The sequence below is a fragment of the Dermacentor albipictus genome, chromosome 7 (assembly GCF_038994185.2).
Source record: "Dermacentor albipictus isolate Rhodes 1998 colony chromosome 7, USDA_Dalb.pri_finalv2, whole genome shotgun sequence".
Classification (NCBI taxonomy): Eukaryota; Metazoa; Arthropoda; class Arachnida; order Ixodida; family Ixodidae; genus Dermacentor; species Dermacentor albipictus.
Genome location: NC_091827.1, coordinates 91,915,777 through 91,943,386, shown reverse-complemented (window position 1 = coordinate 91,943,386; position 27,610 = coordinate 91,915,777). Strand labels below are relative to the sequence as shown.

The 27,610-nt window shown below is 47.2% G+C and overlaps 1 protein-coding gene across 2 annotated transcripts; it reads left to right on the top strand.

Moving 5' to 3' along the window:
* Window positions 1-99: 99 nt before the first annotated feature.
* LOC139048068 (uncharacterized) lies at window positions 100-16,294 on the top strand. Of its 2 annotated transcripts, XM_070522462.1 has the most exons (3): window positions 100-251; window positions 12,022-12,040; window positions 12,794-16,294. In XM_070522462.1, the coding sequence occupies exons 1-3, from the start codon at window positions 229-231 to the stop codon at window positions 15,560-15,562; spliced, it is 2,811 nt and encodes a 936-aa protein (XP_070378563.1). In that variant the 5' UTR covers window positions 100-228; the 3' UTR covers window positions 15,563-16,294. The 2 variants fall into 2 exon arrangements, with proteins under 2 accessions (XP_070378563.1, XP_070378564.1); XM_070522463.1 differs by lacking the exon at window positions 12,022-12,040 and having other exon boundaries at window positions 102-251.
* Window positions 16,295-27,610: the final 11,316 nt, after the last annotated feature.

Here is a 27,610-nt window from a genome sequence, read left to right as displayed (position 1 = left end):
TTGCTGCATTTGGACGCACTATGCTTTGTTATATCATTGTAGGGCCCGGTTCTTATCCTAACCCGCATAGTGGGTGCTTGCCATAATTGACGAGCAGCAACTGCAACAACGTGGCAGCAGCCATTCGCAGCGGTGGCACGGCAGTGCCACGCACCGTGGCAACTCCATGCCCGGTCCGTCGGCGCCTCCGCTCAAGCATGGGGCTGCCCACGCCGGAGTGCTCGTTCCATGAACGGCACTGATCAAAACAGGTGAGCCGAAAGGTGTACATCGGCGTTCGTTCTCCGCAACAAGCTGCTATGTCTTTCCGAGGCTAGCGCACTACTGTTGGTTCGGTCGCCCAGGTTAGTACATTCTCACTCACACTAACCTTGATAATTCAACATCCCACATCAATTTATGCGATCCCTCCCTCTTACTGTCTCACAAGCACGCACAAACACAAGGCGGAAAATATTGCTCTGGGCAGAAGTGCTTGGCCTCTAGATTCTTTTCGCCGCCACGTGCAATTGCAACTATAGATGGGGCAGGGCAAGCTTGTGAAATATGTACAGGCAACGTGTTCTTCAGATCCCTGTAGCACATTAAACATTCCGTGCTAAGGCAAATTTAAGCATCTGCTGGCTTTTCCCGCTCGAACGATCTGATAAGCTCGCCAGCTGGGTACTCCTGCTTGAAGTAATGTCAGATTCCATTTATTCTTGACGCCGACGCCGGCAAGAATGCTGCAAGGCGGCAGTAGTTTCCGAGCATGTACGAAGTCTGCAGTTGGTATATTAAAGCGATAGCCTTTCTTTGGCTCTTGCCCCCACTTAGCCGTTTGCCACTTTCTGGCACTTTATAAATCGTTAACTTGACACACTAGATGTCAATAGTTAACTAGCTACATCTAGTTTAGTCGCTAGTTACTAGTTTACTAGTGAGAATTGTCATTAGAAATAAAATAAACAAATAGATAAAAACGTAATTAAGGTGGTCTGTTTCGTACCCTTGCCCTCCAGCACAGCAGCTCGATGCCCTCTTATGAAGGCGCATGCCGAGAAGTCTCGCCGGGGCAGAAAAAAGGGAGCTTTAGAATTGCCGGCTTCGGTCAGCAGTTATGCGCAAAAGGCAACCGCACCGCGACACCCACGTAGCAACAAATGCTTCCACCACTGTTTCGGCCGTGATGTCTTGTAGAGGTGTCGCATCAGGTCACCTTGAGTACCGGTTGACACACGTGAGTAGGTACTTGAAACCTTGGTAGGGCGGAAGGGGCTCTACCAAGTCTAAAGATCTTTGTTGATCCCTGTCCAGAGGAAGTGGTCTGTGATAAACTTCTGTGTCGCTCTGATGCCGGGATGGCTTCACCCGTGCAGTGAATCGAATATTGGCCGCCGAAACTGATAGGGCACGAACGGGCGAGGAGCTGCCTGCGATGTCTCGCACGTGAGCAATGTTGTTGTGTAGGCAAGCGGCACCTCCGCAAGCTGGAGCGACGAGCATTTTCCCCGCTATTGGCGAAGCCCAGGGTCGGTTTGCTGGGCGGAGGCTAGAGATTGGAAATCCGCAGGGCCAGAAGGCACAGCGTCTATCCGCGACAGTGCGTCAGCTGCCTAATTTTCGGTCCCTGAGATATGGCAGATGTCCGTTGAAAATTGGGAGATAAAGGAAAGTTGACGAAGCTCACGCTCTGAGTACAAGGAACTGTTATGCTTGAAAACGAGGGTTAATGGCCTGTGGTCAGTCAGAATGTAGAAGCTACAGGCTTCAAGAAAAAAAAAACGGAAATGCTTGACGGCGCAGTAGTGGGCCAACATCTATCCTCCCAAAAGTGCTGTAGCGAGCTTCTGTGGGTTTGAATTGATTTGAGAAGCCCAGCGGTCTGTAGTCTATGCCGTCGTGCTACTGCAGTACTGCATCCACTGCCGTTGTCGATGCATCTACCATAAGGCGAGCTGGCACGTCAGGCAACTGGTGAATCAGCAACACTGCAGTGGCTAACCACGTTTTGGCTTCCTGGAAATAGTGTTCATGCTCCGAGAACCAGTGGAAGGTAGACGTTTTTTTGTAGCCGCGACGCAGCAGGTTGGGAAGCGGCTGAAGAAATTGTGCACAGGATGGCATGAAGCACCTGCGAAAATTTATGAGCCCCAGAAACTCGCTCAACTTTCGGAAGGAGGTTTGAAAGGTGACGTCCTCGATTGCCCGCACCCGTGATTTCATCGGCTCGATGCCTTGGGGTGAAATGCGATGGCCGAGAAAATCCAGGGAATTCAATTCCGAAAATGCATTTCTAGGGCTTTAAGACCAAGCCGTGTTCATCCCAGTCGCTGAAATAGAAGGCGAAGGTGCGCTTTGTGCTCTTCGTCTGTGCGACTTGCAAAGAGAACGTCTTCAAGGCAGACGGAAATGAACGGGAGTCTTCGCGTAACCTCGTCCATGAACATTTGAAAAGTTTGCGTCGCATTCTTCAAATCGTAAGGCACACAGAAGACAAACTTAAATAGGCGAAATTGAGTAATGATTCCTGTCTTCGGAATGCCGCTGGGTTTGGCAAGAATTTGGTGGTACGCGCTCATCGAATCAATGTGCCATGTTTTCGTTCCTGCGAGACGAGCGCTGAAGTCGTGTATGTGGGAAGGTGATATTGATCCGGAGTAGCGACGGCATTCAAAGCTCGGTAATCATCACAAGGCCGCCAGTAGCCATTGTCCTGCTTTGGAACTAGATGGAAAGGTGAATACCAATTGCTGGAGGAAGGGCGAATAACGCCGATCTGAAGGATATATTCGAACTCATGGCGGGCGACTTCCAACCTCCGTACAGCGAGCCTGCGTGGCCGCGCGATGACAGGTGGGCCGGTAGTGGTGATGTGCTGCGCCAGTTTCACAGGCAGTGCATCGTTTCGGAGCTTCGTGAGGGAGAGATATGAAACTCTTCTGTCGGATATTTCTGTGAGCCCAAGGCTGTCAGAATTAGTACATGGTTTTCCACTACGTCTTTTGTCATCGCTCGTTTAATTAGAGCTTCCTTGTCGGCCTGTCTAAATTTTTGCAAGGTCATAATGGTAAAGGTGTTACCATTGCGACAAGACAACATCCTTAAGGATGTGAACCTTTTTACAGCAGAGAATATTTCAAAAAATTGTGAGGTAACGCGCTCTGCTCAGGTTTGTGATCTGCTGTTGGAAGGGAAAGAGAAATTCTCTTTAGTGATTTGTCATATGTTTGTGAAACGTGGAGTAGGCCGGTTGTGTGAGCTTTGTAGAAAAAGAAGAATAAACTTCCGCAGGTTAGAACTCGGTGAGAAGAAGAGGAAGTGGAAAACGCAGCTAGTTCGTTGTCCGAGTTCTCTGATTTCCCGCATCTCAGTTTTCCTTGGAACAACGAATGGTGCTCTTATAGAAAAATTGAAGTAATGATTACAAGACTACGGTGCCGAGTCCTCCCACTGAACTTTTACCTCCACAGGTCTGGTCTGGCTATATCGGCCTTGTGCCCTTTATGCAAATGAGAGAGAATCTCTGGAACACTTCTTTTTGACATGCCGCCGTTTCATTATTCAAGGGAAAGGTTTTTTAGAAGAACCCTTCCAAAAGATTGGTTTGAATTTGACTCTTCCTGTAACTCTTTCCTTTGGGGCTACCGTACTGGGTTACAGCCACAGGCACGTTTGTGAAGCCCTCTGCATCTTTCTGCGTGATACAAAACGAATTGTATGTTAGAATTCTTCAAAATTCTTATAATGTTCACAAAATGCACAAATGATAAATGATTATTCATACCTGTAAATCCCAACTGCAAGATACGTATGCTTATTTTATTTCGCACTAACTTATAAAAAAAAAAAACATTCGCAGCAGTTCCTTCGCCACACGATGCATGGCCGATCCCCCAGAGTAGGTTGCGCCATTCCACTAGGGAACAAGAACAAGACTCCTGGCGTCGGCTCATAGTTTTCTTATATTTATGCTTCCGAACACTCCGTGCGGAACGCTTCGTTTCTGTGCACGACTAGCAGGGCTTTCTAATCCACTATACTTCGGGCCGCGGGTGGTGAGCGTCGACAGACCGAGGAACGCTTCGCCGAGCATCGCCGTGGAAGCCGGACGCCTGCTTACTCACAGCTGAAGAGTTTCGCTGATGGACCGCCTCAAGACCAAGTGGGCAGCTTGGCGTGCCCAGAACACCAAGCTGCTGCAGGCGGCCTGAGTGCTGCTCAACGACTCGATCGCCGACATCGCCAAGCTCACAGGTTTTCTCGGCAGCCTGAGGTTCAGCAATCTCGACCTTTCAAATCTTAATGCCGCTATTGAACAGCACGTTCGCGATCACGAGCTTGAAGCAGAATATAGCGCAGCAGATTACGACGATCTGGCCATAGGCATGCTGGGCGAAGTGCGTTGTCAGATCGCCGCTTTGGAATGGCTTTAAAGTGAGCCGCAACCCACACTTTCTGCTGAACCTAATCCGGCGTCAACTAACACGGCAACGTCGCATTCGGGATTACGATTGCCTAAGTTCAACATACCCACATTTAGGGGACGCATTAACCGATGGTCAGGATCCTGGGGGCAGTTTGAGAAAACTGTTCATCGCAACAAGACATTATCGCACACGACCAAGTTCTACTACTTGCGGAATTGCTTCGCGGGAGAGGCGGTAGCGTCGATCGCTGGTTTACCGATCACAGAATCATGTTCTGCGGACGCCGTCGAGCTTCTTAAGGAAAGGTTCCGCGACCGAAAGAAATGTCGAACAATATCATTTGTGAAACCTAGCAAACCTTCCGCACGTCATGTCGAAAAACGATGTAAGAGGTCTCCGGAAGTTGTACGATGCCGCGTAAGTGCATATTTGTGGCCCGACTGCATTGAACATACCAGCGCTTAATTTTTCGGCGATCCTGGTAGACGTCATGCGCAACGCTTTACCAAGTGGCATTGTACTTGCTTTTGGGTGCGAGAAGCGGAAAGAGACATTAAGGAAACCTACCATTGTCAGCCCTCCAGGAAATGTTTCGGCACAAACGATGGCGGTTGCGTCTTGAGAAGCCGAGCTGAAAGGTCTGCTCAACTTCGTCAGGGTTGAATTAAAAAGCCGGGAGTATAGTGTTTCGCACCGACGGCATGCGTTCAAAAGATGCACATCAAAAGTCACGAGACCGCAGCACCGCTTCTGTTCTACATAATGCGTCTTTGGCAAGACGCGAGTGTTTCTTCTGCCAATCCAATAAGCATGGCACACGCATCTGGGACGCTAAGCTTTCCCTGGCTGCGAAAAAGCAATAACTAGTTAAGGACAACATTGCTTCAGGCGTATGTCACGAGGTCATCAGTCAAGGTCTTGTCATTTAAAGCTAACTCGTTCGTTTTCTAACGGGAGACATGCATCCACCATGAGTGACCCGAACTACAAGAAGCAAGAGAGTACAGCAAGATCCGCTAACAGCACGACAGCATTTTTGTCGTCAAATGCAATACTCCGAGGTAACGAGTCATCGTTCATTATTTCTAGGACAGACAACGTAGTATACCTTCAGACGTTCCGTGCTTCGGCTAGTCACGACGCTAATTCTGGATGCGTCAGAGGTATCTTGGATGGTGGTAGTCAACGGTCATTTACCAAAGAAGATCTTGCAATAAGGTTACGACGGAAGATAGTTGGGTAGACAAAAATCGCTTTCAACACGTTTGAGAGTGGGACTCCGTCAAGTGCTGAAAAACGTAAAATCGTAGGAAGTTCCGTTGCATAGCCAGCACAACGCTCAATTCTTCATTATGCAAGCAATCGTGGTACCGTTTATCTGCCACGAACTATCTGCACAATCCATCGACAACTCTGTGAGGTAGCTGTGGCTTAACGGCAAGTTCTTTTTTTTGCGGAAGAATGGTGTTTTCTTGGACCAGATGCCGAACCGGGACTTTTTTTACTCATCGGATCAGATCATCTCCAGAAATTATTGACCGGAGAACTGGAACGCAGCACAGACATCCAAGGATTAGTCGCAATAAATTCCACCTTTGGATGGACACTCCACGGACCAAATCGATACAAGTATTAATCGAACGCGGTACAAACTTGATGGTCTATGCGCTACAAGTGGAGAGTCTTCCTGACGACGAAGAAACATCGCAAATTTTGCAGTCTCTTTGGTAACTCGAAGCGATAGGTATCACTGACGAAAACGACTCATTCACGTACAAGTCTCTGGAGCGATTCCACGAGACGATCAGTAAATTTGATGGCAGGTCTACCGTTGCGCTACCGTGGAAAGAAAAGCGCAACAATTTACTCGGAGATTACCGTGATGCAGCTGTCACTCGCCTACAAAAGCTGGTTAAAAGGCTATCGGTACATGACGAACAGCTACAGTGATGCGACATGGTGATTAGGCAATATATTTTGCTCTGACACTCGGATTTAGTGTCCGAAAACATTCCTAATTAACGAGCTGTTTATACCTCATAAGGAAGTGATAAGATAGGAATCACTGACTACGAAGCTGAGAGTAGTGCTCGACGCCTCGTCGTATGCACAAAGTGCCCCATCCCTTAATGGCTGCCTGGAAATGGGGGAAAATCTGCATCCAGAACTGTTGCAGGTCATGATATGCTTTCGCTGGTACCCCACAGCCTTTAGCTCGGACGTCGAAAGGACGTTTCTCCAAATCGAAATACAAGAGCCTGACCGAGATGCATTCCGCTTTCTTCGGTTCGATACAGTCCCCGGTAGCCAGAGCAATGGCATCGTAGAACGGCGTATGACTCGGGTGCCCTTTGGGTCAACATCTAGTGCGTTTCTGCTAATGACGACTGTCTATCATCACTTAGACACCGTACGAGATGAAGACAAGGCATTAGCTTCAATCCCGAACAAAGCTTTTTATGTCAATGATTTGTTCGTGGGTGCAAACATTTTAGAAGAAATTTTAGACATCTACAGGCGGTCGAAGACCATCATGAGAGACGTAGACATGACCCTCCGTAAGTGAAAAACGAATGACAAAGTACTACAAGAAGTGTTTGATCGCAACGAAGAACATGTAGAAGGTGCACAAAAAACGTCCGTTTTATGTATGTAATGGGGCACAGCGAATGACCTCTTCAAATTCTCTGCAAATTTCCTGTTCCAATACATGTATCAAGTCCAAGGCCACATGAAACGCACCCTATTAAAACTGTTGCTAGAATATTTGATCCGCTTGGCATAGTCCTCCCGTTTACTATGACTGCAAAGCTGTTGTTTCAGAGCTTATGGGTCTTAAAGAGCCCATGAGATGAAGAGCTGCCGGAAGAGATAAAGACCCAGTGGAAAAAATGGTGCGCAAACGTCATCCAACTATCTTCTGTGACGATTTCAAGATGTGTAAGAGCTGGCCGAGACACGGAGATAGCGACTGCTGAGCTTCGTATCTCCTTTGCCGCCAGCTTGAGCCTATTTGAGGGTAGTAAACATCCGTGGCAACACAGTCACGTCGCTCGTAGCAGCCAAATCGCGAATAGCACCGATAAAAGCTCTGATGCATCGGAGACTAGAGCTCATGGCAGCAGTCGTAGGAGGAAAGCTAATGAAATATATCTGGTCGTCATGGAATTCAAGGCTTCTGCCCTGTGGGTTGTGGTCTGACTCCATGATCGTGTTGAGCTGGATCCGTGGGCCAGCATGTCAAGTTAGGCCAATTTGTCAAAAAAAGAGTGACAGAGATACTAGACGCCACTGGCCTGGTCACTGTCCAGGTGATCACAATGCATCCGACTCATTGACTCGGGGAATATCTGCAAGAGCCATGAGGGAGAACAGCATCTGGTGGAATGGTCCCAGAGGGTTAGAACAGCCGATATCAGCATGGCCTGAAGAACCAGATGCAGTTCCTAGACCTGGCCGGGATTTCGAGCCATTGTATGACCTGCCAAGCGTTCTTCTTCAGGCATAACATCATGCGGACATGCTAATTGATATCACAAAGTTCTGCAAGAACTGCGTATCACTGCTTAGCTTGTGAATCGAAGTCGAAGAAAGCCAGCAGCGAGTGCGAAGACAATATCAGCTGAAGAGCTCATCAACGCTGAAACGTTTTAAATTTGTCGTGTCCGACGAGAGGGTTTCTTTGTGGACATACAATGGCTTTTACATGAAAATGCTGCTCATAAACACTTCGTCATAAAAGGTCTTCAACCTTTCATCGACCAGAGAAACAGCTTCGACTTGGAGGTCGACTAAAACGAATGGGCACCACGTACATGGAGAAGCATCGTATTATTTTACCGGGACACCACCGCTTCACGACGTTGGTAATCATCGAGGCGCATTGTAGAACATTGCATGGAGGGGTTGCGGGCACCATGGTACAAGTTCACCAGCGTTTCTGTATTATTAGTGTTCGGCAGCAAACCAAACGAGTTATAAATGCCTGCTTTGTGTGTAAGAGGTATTGCGCGAATCCAACAAAAGTGCAGTATGCTCCCCTGACACTCGATCGGTTTGTTTCTTCGAGACTCTTTGAAGTAGTTGGACTAGACTATGCAGGACCATTCCATATAAAACAAACAGCCCTGACAGTCCTCGCCTGAAAAGGCTTTTCTGCTATTCATGCGCCATCATCCGAGCGGTACACCTGGAATTGACGAGCGGGCTCACAGCGGAAACCTCTTCCTAGCGTTCTGAAGATTTCTAGCTCGCAAAGGGGTGCCGTTGACACTGTACTCTTATAACGCAGTGGCCTTCAAGAAGGCACCACAGAGCCTAAGAGACACATGGGATGTAATGAAAAGCTCTTGTTTTGCGCCCTTCCTCGCCAAACATCGCGTCTAGCGGGCGTTTATTGGGCCAGCAGCGCCCTGGTGGGGAGGTTGGTAGGAGAGGTTGATCCACTCAACAAAGTCTTCCCTACGCTAAGTGGTTGGAAAGAGCTACCTGAATAGCAAAGATGCCGAGACAGTACTGCTTGAAGTTGGAGCGGTGATCAATTCACGACCCTTGACTAACGCATATACTGACGCGTCGGAACCTTCAGCAATATGCCGAGCCCACTTTCTGGTCAGGCGTTCATTGATTGCTGCTCCAGGAAAACACAGCCCGGAGTATGAAACTCGGTGCACGCAAGCAACAACGGACGATTTGACTAAGAAGTGGCGTCAACGTCAAAAACTGCTTGACCACTATTGGATACGGCGGAGAAAAGAGTACTTCCTCGAGCTGCGTTCACTGCATTGCTGCCCATCGGCTGCTACTAGTGACCTAAAAGTGGATGACGCCGTTCTCGTCAAACAGCCCAGCATTTCCAAATGTATTTGGCCCCTTGGGCGGGTAGCAGAAGTTTTTTCGAGGTCAAGACGGTCCAGTGCGGGTCTGCGAGTCAGGATACAAGATGGGAAGTTCATTCGGAGTCCAGCGCAGAAACTCTAGAAACTCGAGTTGGTCTACAACCCTTTGGGGCGGGAGGATGTATAAAAGGAAAATAAGCGTGCGCAGGATAGGACTGCGTGAGAAGAAGTTGAAAACGCAAGGAAAAATTGCTGAGTATCTGACTTCTCGCGTCGGCTCATAGTTTTCTTGTAAGCCTAATTGCCTTTATTAGGACCTCTTATCGTACTGCGCAGAGCTAGCCTAGTTATTGATTTCATGCTAACTGTTCATGAACCAAGTAAAAGTGGCGACCAGGGATTCAGTAACCATGAGCTGTCATTTTCTCAAAATTTCATTCAGCGCTTTTGATCATTTTAGCAAGTCAGGAATCAACATGTTACTTCTCCATTTGTCATAAAATGATCTTAAAAGCATGTAAGCGTGTATGTTAAATTTTAGCGTTCCTACTCAGTATCATACAAAACTGTAGACTTCTGCTTTTCTGTATAGGGATCCCACCCGTCCATCTGATAAACTTGAAAACTGTTCATGGTGAGGCACGAAGTTCAAGAGGAGTTGTTGTCATTACGGGGACCATTGAGCTCATCATAGTTTGGCGTGGGCAGCTTGCAGGCCAATATTCTCTCTTTTGTCAGTCTTCCTGAAAAGAGAAGTGATGAAGCTATGACAAACAACCAAAAAATTGGAGAAAAAGTTAGTATAATATAACACATCACGGTTCTAGGGGAAGTGTTTAGAAACATACCGTGTGAGTATTCTGGCCCTTGGTGTTACTTGCAGTGGTGGCACATTCTGTGTTGACTTGTACGTGCAGAGACAATAAAGTCCAAAGAGGTGAACTAATATGAGCAAAGCCTTGGAGGAGGCTGCGGTCGAAAGAACAAAAAAGAAAGCCTCAGTTTCTATGGTGGAAGTATGGTTGAGCTTGCGATTAATGTCTGACTCAGAACAGTGCTCATAACTCATCATGACAAGCACACACACAGAACATTGTTCTGCGTGTGCTTTTCCTTCAGTTGTGTCCTTATGTGTGCTGTTCTTAGTCGAGCCTCAATTAGATGTGAATTGGTTTTCTCAGACGTTAGTAATAAACACAGCCATAATATAATGTCTCAAATTGAATTAATCTAAATGTATCACCGGAAGTACATTTGCAACTAATGCACAATGAAATTACCGTGCTGCATAATTTATGCAGAAACTGCCAAACTATTTATCATGTATGGTGTAATTCATGTTGGAAATTTTCAGCAACGGGGCAAAATACTAAGAACCTTATTTAAGTTATCTTCGAGGAGGAATAATCATATAAATATCTTAATTTGCAACTTTAAGGGATGTCTACAGGAATCTGCTTCGTCCGCCTCGCACGCAAGGAAATTCAAAATTGCAAATGCGAAGCAGTGCTTTTTCACTTGCCGGTGCCGACGTCCACAGCCTGCCAGGTCAGTCCGCTTTTGTGGGTAGTGTCCAAGCAGCGTGGGCTTGGATCGAGCGATGAATTTTCACGCCAGCCAGCGCATTACTTCCAGCAACACGTCATTACGCGGCGAGACGCGGCAGACCACTAACGATAGTAGCCGTGCAGCTGCTATGCCAGTGAAACATGGCAGCTGATAAAATTCACCGCCTTAAACACATTCTCTTGGAGGTGGATATCGAAAGTCGGACGCATAAACTGGCTGAGGTGTAATTATTAAAACAAAACGGCTTTAAAACGAAGCTGCGTGATGCTGCTCAAAGGAAATGATCCCCCCTTTTGCAAATATTGCCGCCGTACAATGTGGATCAATAAGTCACCCGGATTGCAATCGATACAGATGAACTGCTGCTTATCGCACGTCAGCGGGGTCTCAATAGCTGTAAAGTAATAAATACGCACAGACATTGATAATGAAACTCAAATAAAAGCAATTGCCTACTCGTTTCGTAAAAAAATGACATGGTCACTTAGTTTTTCGCATGCTACAGCAACATTTGTACATCGAATATCTAGCCGTGTTGAGCGTTGAGTGCCCCTTGCAGAAAAACACAAATCAATGTATGTTCCACTTGCGCGCTTCATGCTGGCACGCGCGGGGCCTGATTTTTTGCCCTCTGTGGCGAGCGCTGGAACTTGAGAGTGTTCGAAATCTGACTATGCTACGAAGTTCATAAAGAACACCTCGATTTTCGGGTGGAAGCTCTACTCATCGAGGTACAACAACCGAGGTCAATATCGGTGCTCGTTTTAGCTTCAGCCACCGGCGCGCCCATGTGAAGGTGTGAAGTCACGTCACGTGATCAGCTCCGGAGAGGCGTCATAGCTATGCTCACTCGAGCATGTCGCCGCTGTGTGCCAGGTGACTATAGCGAGGATTTGGATGCTTCGGCGGCGCCTGGTCGCTCAGTCTCTCCATGGGTGAAGCACGCGCTGGTGCGAGCGCGTCAGCTCTTCGCCGCAGGCGCCAGGCTGAGTCTGAGCACCCTGCCGACATATCTCGCCCGGAAGAAGCACTGAAGAACCACGTCTAACCATGCTTAAGAAAGCTTTCGCTCGTTTAATTAGGTTCAAGCCGCATTGAACCCCAGCCACATTTTTCTAGGTTTATTGAGGGCAAGGCACTGAGTGCTGTGGAGCATGTGTTGTGATACTCAATGTCGATGTAATTGCTTTCTTTTCATGCTGCAGGCTGGGCACGTTTGTGCATGTAAGTTTTTCATTTGTGCATATAAGTTTTTTCTTGCTTCTTGCGTGTGTGTGTGTGCGTGTGTGTGTACGCACACACACACGCACACATACACACACGCACACACACGCACACACACACGCACACACGCGCACACACACACGCACACACACGCACACACACACACACACACACACACACACGCACTCACACACGCACGCACATAACCAGGCTAACTAAAGTGGGCATGTGCAAGAGCATTTAAAATAAATAATAATAACGAAAAGGTATATATAATATATATATATATATATATATATATATATATATATATATATATATATATATATATATATATATATATATATATATATATATATATATATATATATATATGCAATAGATACAGTACAGTGACAATATATTTTAAGTGGTACGTCTCAAGCGCGTAGATAAGGGACTGTTACGTGATCATGTTACAATGCTACATGACAACCTTACAGAAAACGCAAAACTAACCTAATAACAAGAAAGGCATAATTGTTTATCAAGCGTAATACGACAATACGCCAATTGTAAGGAGAGGGTGGTATTCCAAAGCAGTACGGTGACGCGTTAACTCACTTGTACTTTTTACTACATAAGGTAGGCTTAACGAATCGTGCAGCGGGGGGAATTATGACTTCGCAGGCACATCGCTGTTGCCCGCGGACAGCATGGTCTGTACACGACATCGCGAAAGTAGATTGATCATGTCACTTTTCTTTTTTGCAGACAGGCTGGCGCACACACAGATTAGAAAACAGTGGGCGAAATTCGGAACCTCGAAGTAGTTGCAGCAAGGGCCGGTGGGGCAGCTTCCTGCAATCGAAATTGCCGAGAGAAGGACTGAAGATGAGGCGCAGATTACATCGACGACGCCGGAAGCGCCATCGTCCGAAGATGTCAAAGGCATCAGGCAAGGTGGACTGCGAGCCCCGACGTGACCAGAGCACCCAGACAGCATCCTCCGAGAAAGCGTCAAACGTATGTATAGTTAACTGCGAGGCGGGACATGACCACAGCACCCAAGCAGAGACCGGCGCTAATGCGTCAAGCGCGGTGAATAGCGAGCCGGGTGATAGTCAAAACTCCTTGATGGAGTGCGCCGCGGACACATCTAATGCGGCGAACAAAGTGCAGACGTGTGCCGTGATCGATTCTGTCGCAGCAGGGAAAGGCGTGCCACAAGACGAGGTCGCGAGGAAACGCTTCAAGACGCCTGACATCGTGACTTTTATGGAAGCCGTCACGGGGTCGACTTTCGAGGCAGCTGCGGCAATGATGAGCTTGACAGAACAGGACGTTGCCATGGTTACGGTGGAAGAGCCCGATGTAGAAATGGTGTCCATTACAGAGCCGGACGTCTCCATGGCGTCCTTGACTGAATCTGACGTCACAATGGCCTCGGTCTCAGAGCCTGACGTGATAATGCGATCGATTTCTGAGACAGACGCCACAGCGATGCCAGTGATCCCCACACTGATGTGTGCAAACTGTCACTCTCCACTGGGCTTACAGATTTGTGCCGTGTCCCCATCGCCCGCAGGACAGGACCCACAGGTAGTGAGCGGCCAGCCTCAACAATACCTGGTTGCGTCCGCGCCTTCTGTGCCCCAAGTACCACCAGGAGTTCAGATGTACAACCTTGTACCTAGCAACCAACCTCAAACATCAGCAACCACTTCCCCAAGCCCTGTGACACAGGTACCTTCTGGAATGCAGGCGTTAGGCAATACGACGAGCTCCCAACAACAACCATCTACGGCGGTGCCACAGCCCGTTCTGACACAAGCACCATGGGGAATCCAGATGTGTAATATTCCTCCAAGCGGCCAACTTCAACAGCCCACAACCGCACCTTCACCCAACTCGGCACAGGTGCCGTCGGGAGTCCAGACGTTCGGCAATACGACTAGCATCCAGCAACAACCACTAACGACTGGGCCGCCTCTTTCTCTGACGCAAGTACCATGGGAAATTCAGATGTGTAATAGTCTTCCGAGTGGCCAACTTCAACCAAACACAAGCACGCCACCGACTAATTCGGCACAGACACCGTCGGGTATCCAGACGTTAGGAATTACGACGAGCGCCCAGCAACAAGAAGCCATGTCTGTGTCACCGCCCTTTCTGACACAAGCACCATGGGAAATCCAGATGTGCAATATCTCTTCGAGCAGCCAACTTCAACTGACCACAACCACGACACCGCCCAATCCGGCACAGATGCCGTCCGGAATGCAGACGTTAGGAATTACGGCGAGCGCCCAACAAGCACCCACGGCTGTGCCACCACCCTCTCCCACACAAATACCATGGGAAATCCAGATGTGTAATATTTCTCCGAGCGGCCAACTTCAACCACCCACAACCGCATCGCCGAGCAGTTCGACACAGGTACCGTCGGGCGTCCAGATGCACGGCCTTGTAGAAGGTACCCAAAATCATCCATCCGCGGCTGTGGCTCCATCGTCTACAGCGCAGGTACCGTTTCACATGCAGATGTGCAGCCAACCTCCAAACAGCCAACTTCAGCCATTTATGGCGCCGGCTTCATCCCTTCAGACGCAATCGCCGCCATCTGTTCAGATGCGACAAGTTCCAACACCCGGCCAGCTTCCAACACCCAATGCTGTGGCAACGTCGCCACAGGCACAACCACCTGTGGATGCACATATCTACAACCTTTCAGCGAGCAGTCAGCCTCAGCCTTTAAAGGCCGAGGCGACGTCCCCTGTAACGCAATCATCGTCAGGCCTTCAGATGTCAGTGGGTATAGTCAACGGCCAGCCTCAATCTTGCACGACTATGGCACCGATAGGCTCTGTGGCACAGATTCCACCTGGCGTTCAGATGTACAATCTTCCAGTGAACGAATATTTTCAACTTTCCGGAAGTATGTCCCCCTTGACACAGCTGACGCCAGGTATACAAGTCCAGTACGTTCCATCCAGCAACCAGCCGCAACCTTCTTCGTGTGTTCAGCCACCACAGGGCGCCCAAGTGCAGGATGTTGGGCCGAACTTCCAGTCCCATCTCACCCCAGGTTTGGTATCCACCGCCGTGACACAAGAACCATCGAAAGTTCATTTTTACGATGTTCCAGCCACCGGTCAGCCTCAATGTTCAGCTGCTCAGGTGCCATCTTCAATCACACAGTCTTCGTCGCAAGGTACGACCTGCGGCGCTGCTGCGAGTGGCCAACGTTCTCGTGTCACAGCCGAGGTCAAGTCTATTCTGTCAGAGCTACCGTCCAGTGCGTCATCTCGGCAGGCTTGTAAACTGTGCTCAGTAGCCCAGGCCCAGATTCCCGGGACACCACTGTCACTGACAATACCTTGCCCTTTATGCGATTCTCCGTCCGCCGCGAACGCCACGCTGGCGGCTCCGACAGCAGACCCGGTTAGCCAAGAACCACCATTGCCAGTACGCACACCGTCTGAAAGGCTGAAGTGGGTTGATGAACTAGACAAGGTGCAACAGCTGCGACCAGCATCGTAACATTTGCCCTTCGCTGATTGTTGTCTGCTGGACGGTTGACTATTGTTCGAGGCATGCAAGTGACCATTGAACGCTGCACTTCATTCGTTAGACTCAAGGGCGAAGTACGCATGTCGCGTGGTTCCTCTGGCGTCGGTGCTCGAGTCAGTCGTAAGTTATTGCACCTGTATGGCCAAAGACAGGAATGGCCTATTTCGTGGTTTATTTGATCCAATATACCGCGTACTACATTGGCGCATGTGCCATATTTCGAGACAAGGGCGAGACGACGTACTCTATTATTTTAGCGGTGGCGCACGAAATTGCTCGTCAGGCTCTGTTGCAAAGTGAGTTTTGAGTATTTGTCAAAAAAGGTGAAGTAGTCTACGAGCTCACATGGTGAGCATTCTTTCGAAGGCACCAGATATACATACCGCACAGTGCAGCCTTGGTGAAGGGTACCAGCGCACAAAATGGACATTCTCAATCAAAGCGTAATAACTACTGTCCAGAAATTTCGCGAGAGGTGGCAGCGTTACATTTCGTGAAATTAGGAGCGTCTATAGTACTGGCATTAAATGATGACACCACGCTGCTTTGCAAGAAAGCAGCAGGTGTCGTGAAAATTTATATGTTATGGGGAAGACGAAATACTATTCCTACATTCATGCGAAATTCGAGAAAAAAAAGGCCAAGTGTGGTGGCGTTGAACATGCTCACACCTGAATAAATAAATGTGGTAACATAGTTTAACACGGCAATATTTAAGTATGCATGAAAACGTAGGTAACTTTCGGAATTCAGAAAGAAAATATAATTTCCCTTGTTCAGTGAGCATTGATCTTCATCTATTACACATATCCATTCAACAAAGATATGCGCGTCCCTTTTCGGTTAGATCAAGCATTCTTTCCTATTTCGTATCTCAAGAATAATTGCATCTGTGCACCCAGTGGTTAGACAAGGTCCGATGGGTGCCAGATAATCAACAACTCCGCATTGTACAATTGCTTCCTCAAAAGACCACAACAAAATAGTTTCGCCCATAGGCTCCATCCAGTGAACCGGCGGCGCCACTGAGCAGCAGCGGGGCCGCACTGCTCAACGCCGCCTGTGGCAAACGGCGCGACACTGCGAAGGTGGAAAGACCGCGAAATTTAAACTACGTACACATTTCACCGAAAGCCACACGTATATCCGTGATTCGCCGTTTTTTGTGTACATGAAGCTGCAATCGTGGTTCTCCGCGATGTCGAAAATACTTTTTGCGGGTTTATACATATTAAAAGAATAGGAGAGTACTTTCATGCTGCTACATCAACCAGCGGAGACAAGCTGTAGGCTACTTCACATGTTCTCTCCGCGAAAGAAGTGGTCGGCCTGGACGTTTATGCGAAGTGCCGTTCATAGCAGAGAAACGAACTGTACGAGGTCATCTTGCACGTCAGTAAAGCCTACTGTGACACTAACATTGTAGTCACTAAGCTGGCACCCTGAAAACGTTGTGCTTCTGATAGTTTGGCCAATTTTTAATCGACGCCTCGCTGTAGGAGATGTATGCCTCATTGCGCTCCGGCGCGTTGTAAGCCAGGACCTATCAAATGATGTTTTGTTTTGTTCAAGTGGTTCTGTATGATTAATACTAATTGCTTGTGTTGGCAAAAAAATATGTTCACCAGAAAAAAATGGTACGTTGTTGCAAACTTCTCCCAGACAGCTAATCCAGTGTCTGGATGCAGCCCGACACACAGGCCCGCAGTACCACCGGCGGTTGAGTCAAACCCTTGCGGGCTATCATTAGCGTCTTCGATATTAATGCGCCAGACATCATCCCCCAGGTTGGGGAGACAGGGTCGTATGTCCGCAGTGTTTCAACCCACCGCCTTCCGGTATTCACAGTATTGACATGCGGATGTCACACCACGTGACTGTGAAACTGGTACTCACTTGTGGGGTAAGAGTGATTCATGTAGCTTAACAGCCCGTTGGTTGTATTGACAGCATGGCCGAATGGGAACGTAAGTGAGACGGATGTCAGAATCTTTCAGACCCGCGCACAGCCCGAGACCGAAAGTGTCATGCATTAGCCCACCTGAGCCCGGCGCGGTTCGGTCCTTGATCCTTCATCAAGGACCGAACTTACATATATAATCCTTGATCCTATACGAAGATAGGTCGAGTTCTCGCGCATTTTAAATATTCTGACTTGTGGTGAACGGGCACCGGGTAGTCCTTAAGCTACATGAAAGTAGATTTTTGCCCTACGCACCCTTTCCCTAGCTCTTCTGTAACTTTGAGAGAAATGAACATTTCATTGCTAGAGAAACACGCATAAAGTATTATTCGATATTCAAATACACGATTACAATGGACAGGGAAGAAAATAGGTAGAGATCAGGGATAGAAGCTGTCATTTATAGTGGCACAACTCCTGCTTACTCTTCAGGACAGACGATATATGAAAAGAAATTGAACATTAATTATTTATTAATTAATTAGTTATACATTCAAGGCTTTACAGCATTGGAGAGAGGAGGGGCACAGAAAGTACACTTACAAATTTTATAAGCACGTTACCTAAAACAAAATCAGAAAAAAAACAGCAAAATGTAACTGAGTGAAAGATAATGGCAAGTTGACAGAAAGTACGCGGAATGACATGGTGTCACATAGGTCAGTCAATGCACTATGCACGCATGCACGCGCCAAAGAACAAAAAAGAATGATGAACAAAAAGGAAAAAAAAAGGACGTCAAAAAGACCTGTTAAGTTGCTCGCGGGATCTATCTGGGTTAGCAATATTGACGGTTGAACCAACGGTTACCTCGACGAATATGAACTTTGCAATGGTCATCAAGGCGTGAAGATATGAAAGGAGCAAGCTGTACCCAGCGCGATTTAAGTACTTGATTGTGATAAGAGATCTTTTGAAAAAGGCAGAGGTGAGATAATTTTCCATGCATTACAAGGTTAGGGAGATTAAGGCTGTTTCTCATGGTAGTTACGCTGGATGTTCGATGGTAGTTCGAACATACGAAACGTGCTGAGCGATTTTGAACTGCTTTGAGCTTGTTGATAAGTGTTACTTGGCTGGGGTCTCATACGAAAAAAGAAAAACACCGCAGAGGACGAAATTGCATGTTCTATATACTCTGGTACGGCTTATTAAGTTCTTTAGCACAACCGTGCTGGGTAACTGGAACCTATCTAGGGGACGCTTATAAGGTATATGATTCATTTCCATTTCGATTTAACAGCGTTATGCAGCAAGAGCATAACGAATACTATCTTCTACTGCGTCGTCATATTCTCGTATTTTCGTGATGTTCATGTCGCTTTTGGCTATTTTCAGCAAGTCGATGAAACTGCTGATGTAAACTGCTGAGAGAGATGTATGCGTGCTAGCGAAGCTGCTTGCTTTCGGAAGCTAATTTTGAAGCTCATAAAGAGCGGCACAGGTTGTTATTAGCCACGGGATCACTGAGTGGCGCCCTCTCGCGTGTGACGTCAGAGGGGGCATTCCGCACCGCATGCGCGCTTGCTACGTGAAGGCAACTTGGCGGGGTTGGCTGACCTGTTCTGCTCAAGTTTTTGAAGTGTTTTTGAAGTGCACTCATATGTTGTCGACGGTGAACTGCAGCATTTGACCTTCAGCTACTGCGTCTGCGCTGTAATAGTGTGTTGGTCTCTCCAGCGCGTGCTGCGTGTTTGGCCGCCCGCTCCGTTGGCCGGACATTCCATTTTTGTTGCTGCCAGCGCGTTAAGCAAATCACGAAAGACGTTTCATGCCATTCTCAGGAAACGAAGTGGTCGCTACGGTGCCTTAATGCTTGCACTGCTTTAGCAGCATTGACTCAAGATGCAGTCTGGAATGTGTGATGCACGAGGTCGCGGGATCGAATCCCGGCCATGGCGGCCGCATTTCGATGGGGGCGAAATGCGAAAACACCCGTGTGCTTAGATTTAGGTGCACGTTAAAGAACCCCAGGTGGTCAAAATTTCCGGAGTCCTCCACTACGGCGTGCCTCATAATCAAAAAGTGGTTTTGGCACGTAAAACTCCAAATATTATTATTATTATGGAATGTGTGATAGAGGGGCGGACAATTTTTTTTAATTATGGGGTTTTGCGTGCCAAAACCACTTTCTGATTGTGAGGCACGCCGTAGTGGAGGACTCCGGAAATTTAGACCACCTGAGGATCTTTAACGTGCACCTAAATCTAAGTACACGGGTGTTTTCGCATTTCGCCCCCATCGAAAAGCGGCCGCCATGGCCGGGATTCGATCCCGCGACCTCGTGCTCAGCAGCCCAACACCATAGCCACTGAGCAAACAGGGCGGGCCGGACAAAATTAGCGGGACAAACCAAGTGACGTAGTCTTGTGCTGCTGTACTGACAATCGCAATATAATTTTAATTAGGCTTAATTGCTTTCATCGTGACACAGTTCGCTCCTGCAACTTGCTCAGCCTAACCTTTTCTTTCTTTGCTCCTGCCTTGGGTAGCGAGAATATTTTCCGGGCTAGGTTCGTCCAACGGTGAGAACTAGCGCTGTAAAAACAGGTGACAACCTTAGCTTAGATCACCGTTTTCAATATACTTTGTTCTGTAAAGGGTCATACGTATATTAAACCGAAACAAGAAAATTTAGAAGTTGAGGCTGGCTGGTACATGTCAGAATAAGTGGCTGGAGTGTTAAGCAAATTAAAATACAGGGAGATGGAAATGTCGACGAACAAAGGCGCAATAAAATGTTCACTGGCGTCCCGGCGTTTTCTTTTTTTTAAATAAAATACTTTTATTTCTACGCTGACAAAGTGATGCCTTCCGCGTGATGTCCAGTAGTCTGAAAGTCCATTGCACAGAAATAATCCTATACTAATTTAAACAAACCATACTTTTGCGTTAGAAAGTGGTAATGAGATTTGCTTGCGAGAACATAGTATAAAGCATGCTTGAGGATTGCGAAACATGATCGAACTGAGGGAATAAGATGTTTCATATATGTAACACTAAGTGATTATAATTGTCAGCGAAATTAAAACTTTGTATTCAGCTACAATACCAGTGAGACAACGCGACATTTAGTGAATGAGTCGTCAGATCATGCTTCAGTGCGAAAGATGCGCTATAGGCTCATTTAGTTGCTCGGCACAATGTTATATGGCTTAGTCACGAGATCTTGTTCCTGCCCACGAAGGGTGTGGTTAATGAAAATTGTTTAATAAAGAAATGAAATTCTGGGATATTGCGTGCCAAACTTGCACCTAGATTTAAGTATAGGCGAGCGTTTTTGCACTTTGCCCCCATCGACATGTGGAGTTCGTGGTCGAATCAGTGGCCCCGAGCTTAGCAGCGCGACGCCGTAGGTGCTGGGCTACCATATCAGAGGGTGATATAGCAGATACAATAAATATAGTGCATTCATTGTGCGAAGCTGTAAAAGATACAAACATCCATTGGAGAGCGCAGTGTTACGGGCGGTGACAAAAATGTCGTCTGCAGCAGCGTCGGCCATTCCTGCGCTCATTGCTTACGGGCGCACAGCCAGATTCTGGCCTTTCGGGGAATGTTTAAGAAATACTGTGCTCAAAATTAGTGGATGCCGTGGGCCAGGCTTACAAAATAATGCAAAGAAAATACAAAATAACGTAAAATGCGTACTTGTGATTTTGAGTACCCAGTGCTGATTCGGGAATTTATTTCTAAGGTTCCTGTAATCAAGGTCTCACAAGAAGCAAATGGAAAGAAAAAGATTAGTGTTTAGGAAAAGTGCAAAGGAAGCGGTGATTTTCACAATAGTAGAAGATGACGCTCACATTTGGGCTGTTTTGGTGTCCTTACTAAAAGCAAAAAGACATCACAGAAAATAAAAACAAGAAAGGAGGTAAGTACTTCCAAAGGTTGCATCTACGTTTTCGTAGTTGCTTGTTATATTGCATATTACTGTGCGTGTAAAAAACGCGGCATGTAATACATTTTACAGCCCCAAAAAACATGGCTCGGTTTGCGTGGCAGCAGACAGGAAGACGCCAGATGACGGCAACAATTGTGTTTTTGCGTGCACGTGTGTTTTATTACGCTCTTGAAGCGCCAAGTTTGTTTCCCAACGCAAACGTGAGACAATTCCTCGTGAGGGCAAGGCCTGGGAAAAATATATTTCGCGAAATTCGAAAAATGACATCGGATCACCTCTTCACTATCTACCAACTCCGTATAGTCAGTAGCCACGTGACTGTGCTAAATATCTATAGTAATATTTTATTTAACTAATGAGCCAGACAATCAGAACAGATAACCTGTTCTTGAACAGAGAATGTTGTTCCCGATAATCCAGTTTTGTTAAAAATAAAAATTTTGCCTGTATCCACATGGCCCCATGCTTGCGGTTGCCAGAGCACGAGTGCCCGGGAATTATTGAGCAGTTATCTTATACAGTAAAAGGGGCCAACGCCCCTCAGATGATCATGCCACGATATACAGAGAAGCAGGACTACACCTCCTCAGCTTATCATGCATAGCACACGTGTGAGACGCGATACGATATATCCTCTTTCGTTACGAGAAGGAAAAAAATATAAAATAAACAGCGCAATTATTTACAGATGTGGTGTAGCGATGATTCCGAGGTTACACATTTGTAACGAAAGTAAAACGTATAAATATTGACGCAGCGTGTTTAGGAAATCGGTTCGGAGTTCTGATCATACTGCAGTCGTCGAGGTGGTCTTGTTTGCCTCAGGGACCTTTTCGGTGCTGGTGTAGGTGGCGATCTGTCCGAAATGTCTGCAGTTGCCGCAACACTGGCTGGCGTTGGCGGCGCACTGTGGGACATGTCCGCGGCTGTCGTAACACCATTACTCGCCGCTGAGTCGTCGCTGTGCCGAACAGATGTCGAGCACACGGGTTCCGCGTCACCACTATTGGGAATGGAGCCCCGCTGGAAGGCCTTCGGAGGTTTGAAGCTGACGGTGCTTGACAACTTGGTGGACTGGTCCACATTCGTAAGCAGGCAGCAGTGTTCGTAGTTGGCCGCCTTGGATTATCTCTGCTGGCGACCGGCCACATTCCAGGGGGAAGTCCTGTGAGCCAAAAGTGTCAACCAGAAATGCTGTTTAGCTTCGGTCGTTTTCTTAAGGAGTCTCTTCACCACCTGTACCCCCTTTTCCGATAACCCATTGGAACGTGGGAATCCCGGACTTGAGGTAGTGTGTTTGAAGTCGTAAGTGCGCGAAAACGCGACAAATTCTCTCTTCAAAAATTGGGGACTATTGTCCGAAAAAAACCTACATTGGAATGCCATAACGAGCAAATAAAGCACTAGTCGCTTCAACGACTGTCCTGGCTGTAGTGTCTAGGAGGCATTCTACTTCTGGGATGTAAGACATGGCGTCATAGACGCACAGGTAGTCCTTGCCGCCGTAGTGGAATATGTCGATTCCCTGGCGATACCAAGGCTTGTCCGGAACAGGACGCACCATAAGTGGCTCCTTCGGCTGGGTATACGCATAGGTTTTGCATGCAGCGCACCTCTGAGCGAACACCTCGATTTCCGAATTCACGCCAGGCCAGAAGGCGAGACGACGAGCCTTAGCTTTACATTTGCCGATTCGTAGATGACCCTCGTGAATCCTGTGCAAAGTCTCTCGCCCCATACTGCTTGGAATTACGACCTTGCACCCCTTTAATAGGACGCCATTAGTATGAGATAGCTCAGGACGCCATTAATATGAGATAGCTCAGGTGAAAATGGTTTTAACAGATCGTATATTGGCTCATTCGTTATTAGGTTTTGCAGTACCACTTTCCGATAACTATCCTTTGCGGTTTCTGCTGCGAGACGCTGCCATGTTTCGTCGCTGATGAGTGAATATACGTACTCACGGCGTGCACTTCTACGTCAGCGGTGCCAACCGCATCTGTGTCCCAATTGTTGGGTGCTCGAGACAGCATGTCCGCGAGCAGGAGCTGTTTTCCTGGAAAGAATTGCAGGTCGAAGCATCGCATAAAGAAACGTTGTAGCCTGGGTGGCATGTCACCGATTGCTTTCTTAGAGATAACAATCACGGGTGATGGTCAGTCTCAATGACGACCTTTCGGCCGTGCACAAAGTGGTCGAATTTTTCGCAGCCGTATGCAATGACCAGCGTTTCTTTTTCTATTTGCGAATAGCGTCTTTCCGCTTCCTAAAGTGTTCTCAATCCATGTGCGACCGGTTTCCAAGTGCCGTTGTAGCACCACTAGAGTGCGGCGCCTACGCCACTGCGTGATGTGCCACACGTGAACTTTGTTTCTTTTGCTAGGTCGAACAAAGACAGCAATGGTTGTCTGCTTAAAATGTGGCATATCTGACGCCATTATTCGGCGTGGTTCGGTGTCCAATCAAACACCGCGTCTTTCTTGATTATGCTGCGCAAAAGCTTCCTCCTTTCTGCCAGTGTTGGAATAAACTTGCCGAAATAATTGATACAACTCGGAGCGTTCTCTGCGCGGCTTGTTTGTCACACGACTCTGGAATTGGGAGCATAGACTGAACGAGGGAAGAACTCGGCGCGATGCCTTCTGCAGAAATTACGTTCCCTAGAAAGTATATTTCGTTGACTCCAACAACGCATTTGTCAGGGTTGAATGTTAGCCTTGCCATTTCTGCAGTCTTTAGCGCCAAGCTCAGTCATTCGTCATGCTCTAGCTTTGATGAGCCACAAACTAATATTTTGTCGACATATACCTTTGTTCCTGGTACAGTCTCAAAAATGCCGTCTAGGACCTTTTGGAACACTTCCGATGCGGACGATATGCCGAAAGGCAATCGGAGAAAATTGTAGCGACCGAAAGGCGTCGCGAAAGTGCAGATTCTCGACGTTTCGTCGTGAAGCGGAATGTGGTAGAAACCTGAATTTTAGCTCCTGCGAGGTCAGATTGAATGTCCTCTCGTCTAAGCATTTCGAAGTGTTCTCGTTTAAAGGCCTCACTTATATTACGGGGATTCACGCACACGCGTACTTTACCGTTTTTATTGCGCACAATGACAAGAGGGCTCACCCATTTGGTAGACTCAGTCACCCATTTGGTAGACTCAGTCACCTTCGTGATTATGCCTTCCCGCTCCATGCGCTCCAGCTCATCTCAAAGCTGCTCCTTCAAGGCCAGTGGTACTCGACGTGCCGGCTGGACGACTGGGAGTGCCCCGTCGTGCAGGACCACGCGATAGTGGGGGTGGATACTATGGCAGAAAAGAGATGGCGAAATTCATCCACAACTTTTTCTGAGCTACTTTTCGACACGCTGTGTACTTGTCGCGATACGATACAGCCTTCAGTTGTTTGCTTTCAGGAATTTTTTGCACTCATCTCCGAAACACCCGGTATCAAATTGTTATTCAGTTGTTCTTATTGTTCTAATTCAAAACTGCAATTTTGTTAACATGTTTCTATAATTTTTAGCCTGTGCACCCGGCTGGCGTTGCTTTTTCAACCTTGATATTGTTCGTGCGCTTGCTACTTTTTATGTGTGCACTTGGTTCTATGCCCCTTTACTCAATGCCCCATGCAAGGGCCTTGCAAGGCATTTTACAAATACATATATAAAGAAACTGCAGTTTTGATCGCAGAGCTTTGTAGTCCGCCAGATGTTACCAGTCTAATGGCTTAAGAACAGGGTAAGCAATATTTCCGAAAAAAATCGATTTTTTGTTTTTGTGCAATTTAAAATCTCTATACTTTCCTTAACATGGCCCAGTGTTTTATTTGCGCGCAAGCGAAACATTTACGTCAAAATCAACATTTTTCGAAACGTAGGCAGCATCCAGCCACGCCCCCTTTGACACATGCTCGGGATCTGTGCCTCTCCTAAACTGAAAAAAAAATTTTTTTTTCAACGCTTATTTTTTTGTCACGTTTAGCGGAATGGCTGTCACTCATCTGGCAACAGTGAAAACTTAGCTAGCATATTTCACTTAGCCAAACGAATCCTAAGACGCAGCTGGATTACTCGCAACGCGCGACGTTTTGCTACAGTGGCTAGAATAGGGGAAGTGTACGCAAGGCGCCGCCTCTCGCGTGGGCTTCTCGGATGTTCCGCTCAGGTGGCGCTCGCATTCGCTTACACGTCGTTCGGAGGCGGCGGTCTGCTGTAGGCACTGTGGCATTCCAGCCGCGGCACTGAGGCAGCTTGGTGTTCTACACTCCTTTTTTTTAGATTAGCTGCAGTCATAATGAAGCCATATCTAAGGCAACTACGATCGCATGGCCTCCGCACTTCGCTTTGCGCTGTTGCAAAAGCCGGTCCAAAATGCATCTACAGCTGCCTATTCCGTACATGCGTCAGATGCCGTTGATTCTACAGCGGAGGCCACGCGATCGCAGTTTCACATGTTTACTAGACTAAACACAGCGTATTAGTGCCGAGATCTGCGTTTATTCATTCGACAAGCGACGCTGATCTGTTCAACGGCGCCATGTTTGACCTATATCCGAAACTAATTTATCACGACCGCGGCATTAGCTCCTAAATAATACTGCGAAAATGACCTTATTGTAACTGCCTTCGTGCCCTCCTGCCGATCTTGCTCCTCATTAACCCGTGAGGTCTGAGTTAGTTAATCGGTTCATCTTGTGAGATGACCTGCATTACTAGAGATTCAAAATTGCTGGCATGCTGGTGCTGACTACTAATTCCTAACAAACAGGCACCATAGCACTGTCTATAAAAATAAAAAATAACAGATCCACACAAGCTTCTTAATTTTTATCAGTTTTATTCAGCAAGTTAAGATTAGGCAAAGTGAGCATCCGCATTGTAATATTGGTTATGTGGTGCGGCGCATCTTCAGATGTTTCTTTTTTCTCGCGTTGATATTCTTTCTTTGTTCAAAGACTTGATGTAGAAGTGAAGTCATGTCAAGATAAAAAACTTCACTATATTGCTTGACAGTGCTTCTTTGTGGGCATCACAACCAATGGCACGTGTTGCATACAATGCAAAATATCGGTGACGCTATCTCTTTGGACCTTCTTCCAACTGAACCACATTGTGAAGCTATCCTCCAGAGCTTCCAGGAATGAAAAAAGTTGTCTTGAGGGATACAGAAGCCCTCCTTTATCGCAAAACTGGGTGACAGATGACAGAGCTTCATCTGAATTCTCAACCGATGTCAGCAGCTACTCAAAGCAGTCCCGACATTTCGTTGTTAGTATTTTCCGTCGGGCCACATAGCCAGCCAAATAAAATACCAGCCTTGCATCACTATGCTACTGCGGATAAGGATGATCAGTGCACAAGGATGATGTTTCAAGCACGCCGGAGGCTTCGTCAATTCTTCCTGCACCAATCAAGTTGTCCACTTGGTTGGCTGCCTCAGTTGGTCCGACAATTGACACGATTGCGCCACCTGAGCAGTTGCCTGTGTCTAGAGCTTTTACTAAATTATTGAAGCTCAGACAGTTAACAGCAGTAAGGAACTGTGCTGAGGTTGGATGATCATTACATCCCGAAAACTGGCGAATTATGCCAAACAACTTCTCTATGGGATCCTGCTTCAGACGGAAAGTTAGCAAATATTTGTAACCTACTTGCTCCGTTAGGTATCTTAAAAGCTCCGACGTTCCTTGCAGGGTCATTCGTAAACCCTCTGCTGTGCTTGAAGACAAACAAAAAAAAAACCTGCTTTTGAGGGGCCAGTTTTGGCTTCCCATTCGTTGATGTAAAGTAGGGAATCACTCAGCACCTGTTCTTCTGGGGAATTCGGTCTGAGGGCACTGGATGGAAGTCTTGATGTCATGATGGCAATTAACTTCTGCATAAATCCAATGAAATGTTCTGTCTGCTTCCGGTGTGCCAAGGCTTTGTCAATTTGGCTCTTATAGAAGAAGAGGCCACTTAGAACTTCAGAGCTGAAAAAATGAAAGGCATAATTAACTTTCTTTTTTTTCAAAATTATTAGGGTTCAGGTGGACTTCGCTTATCTTTGGCATAACTTTGAGCGTTGTGGCACATTTGTCCAGTTCATATGCTATCTTTAGTGGCTTAAATTCGCATTCGAAGACGAAAACGGGAACTCTTCCAAAAGT

Bases quoted from the DNA above. Each gene is read 5' to 3' on its own strand.
- LOC139048068 (XM_070522462.1), top strand. From the start codon at position 229: ATGAACGGCACTGATCAAAACAG.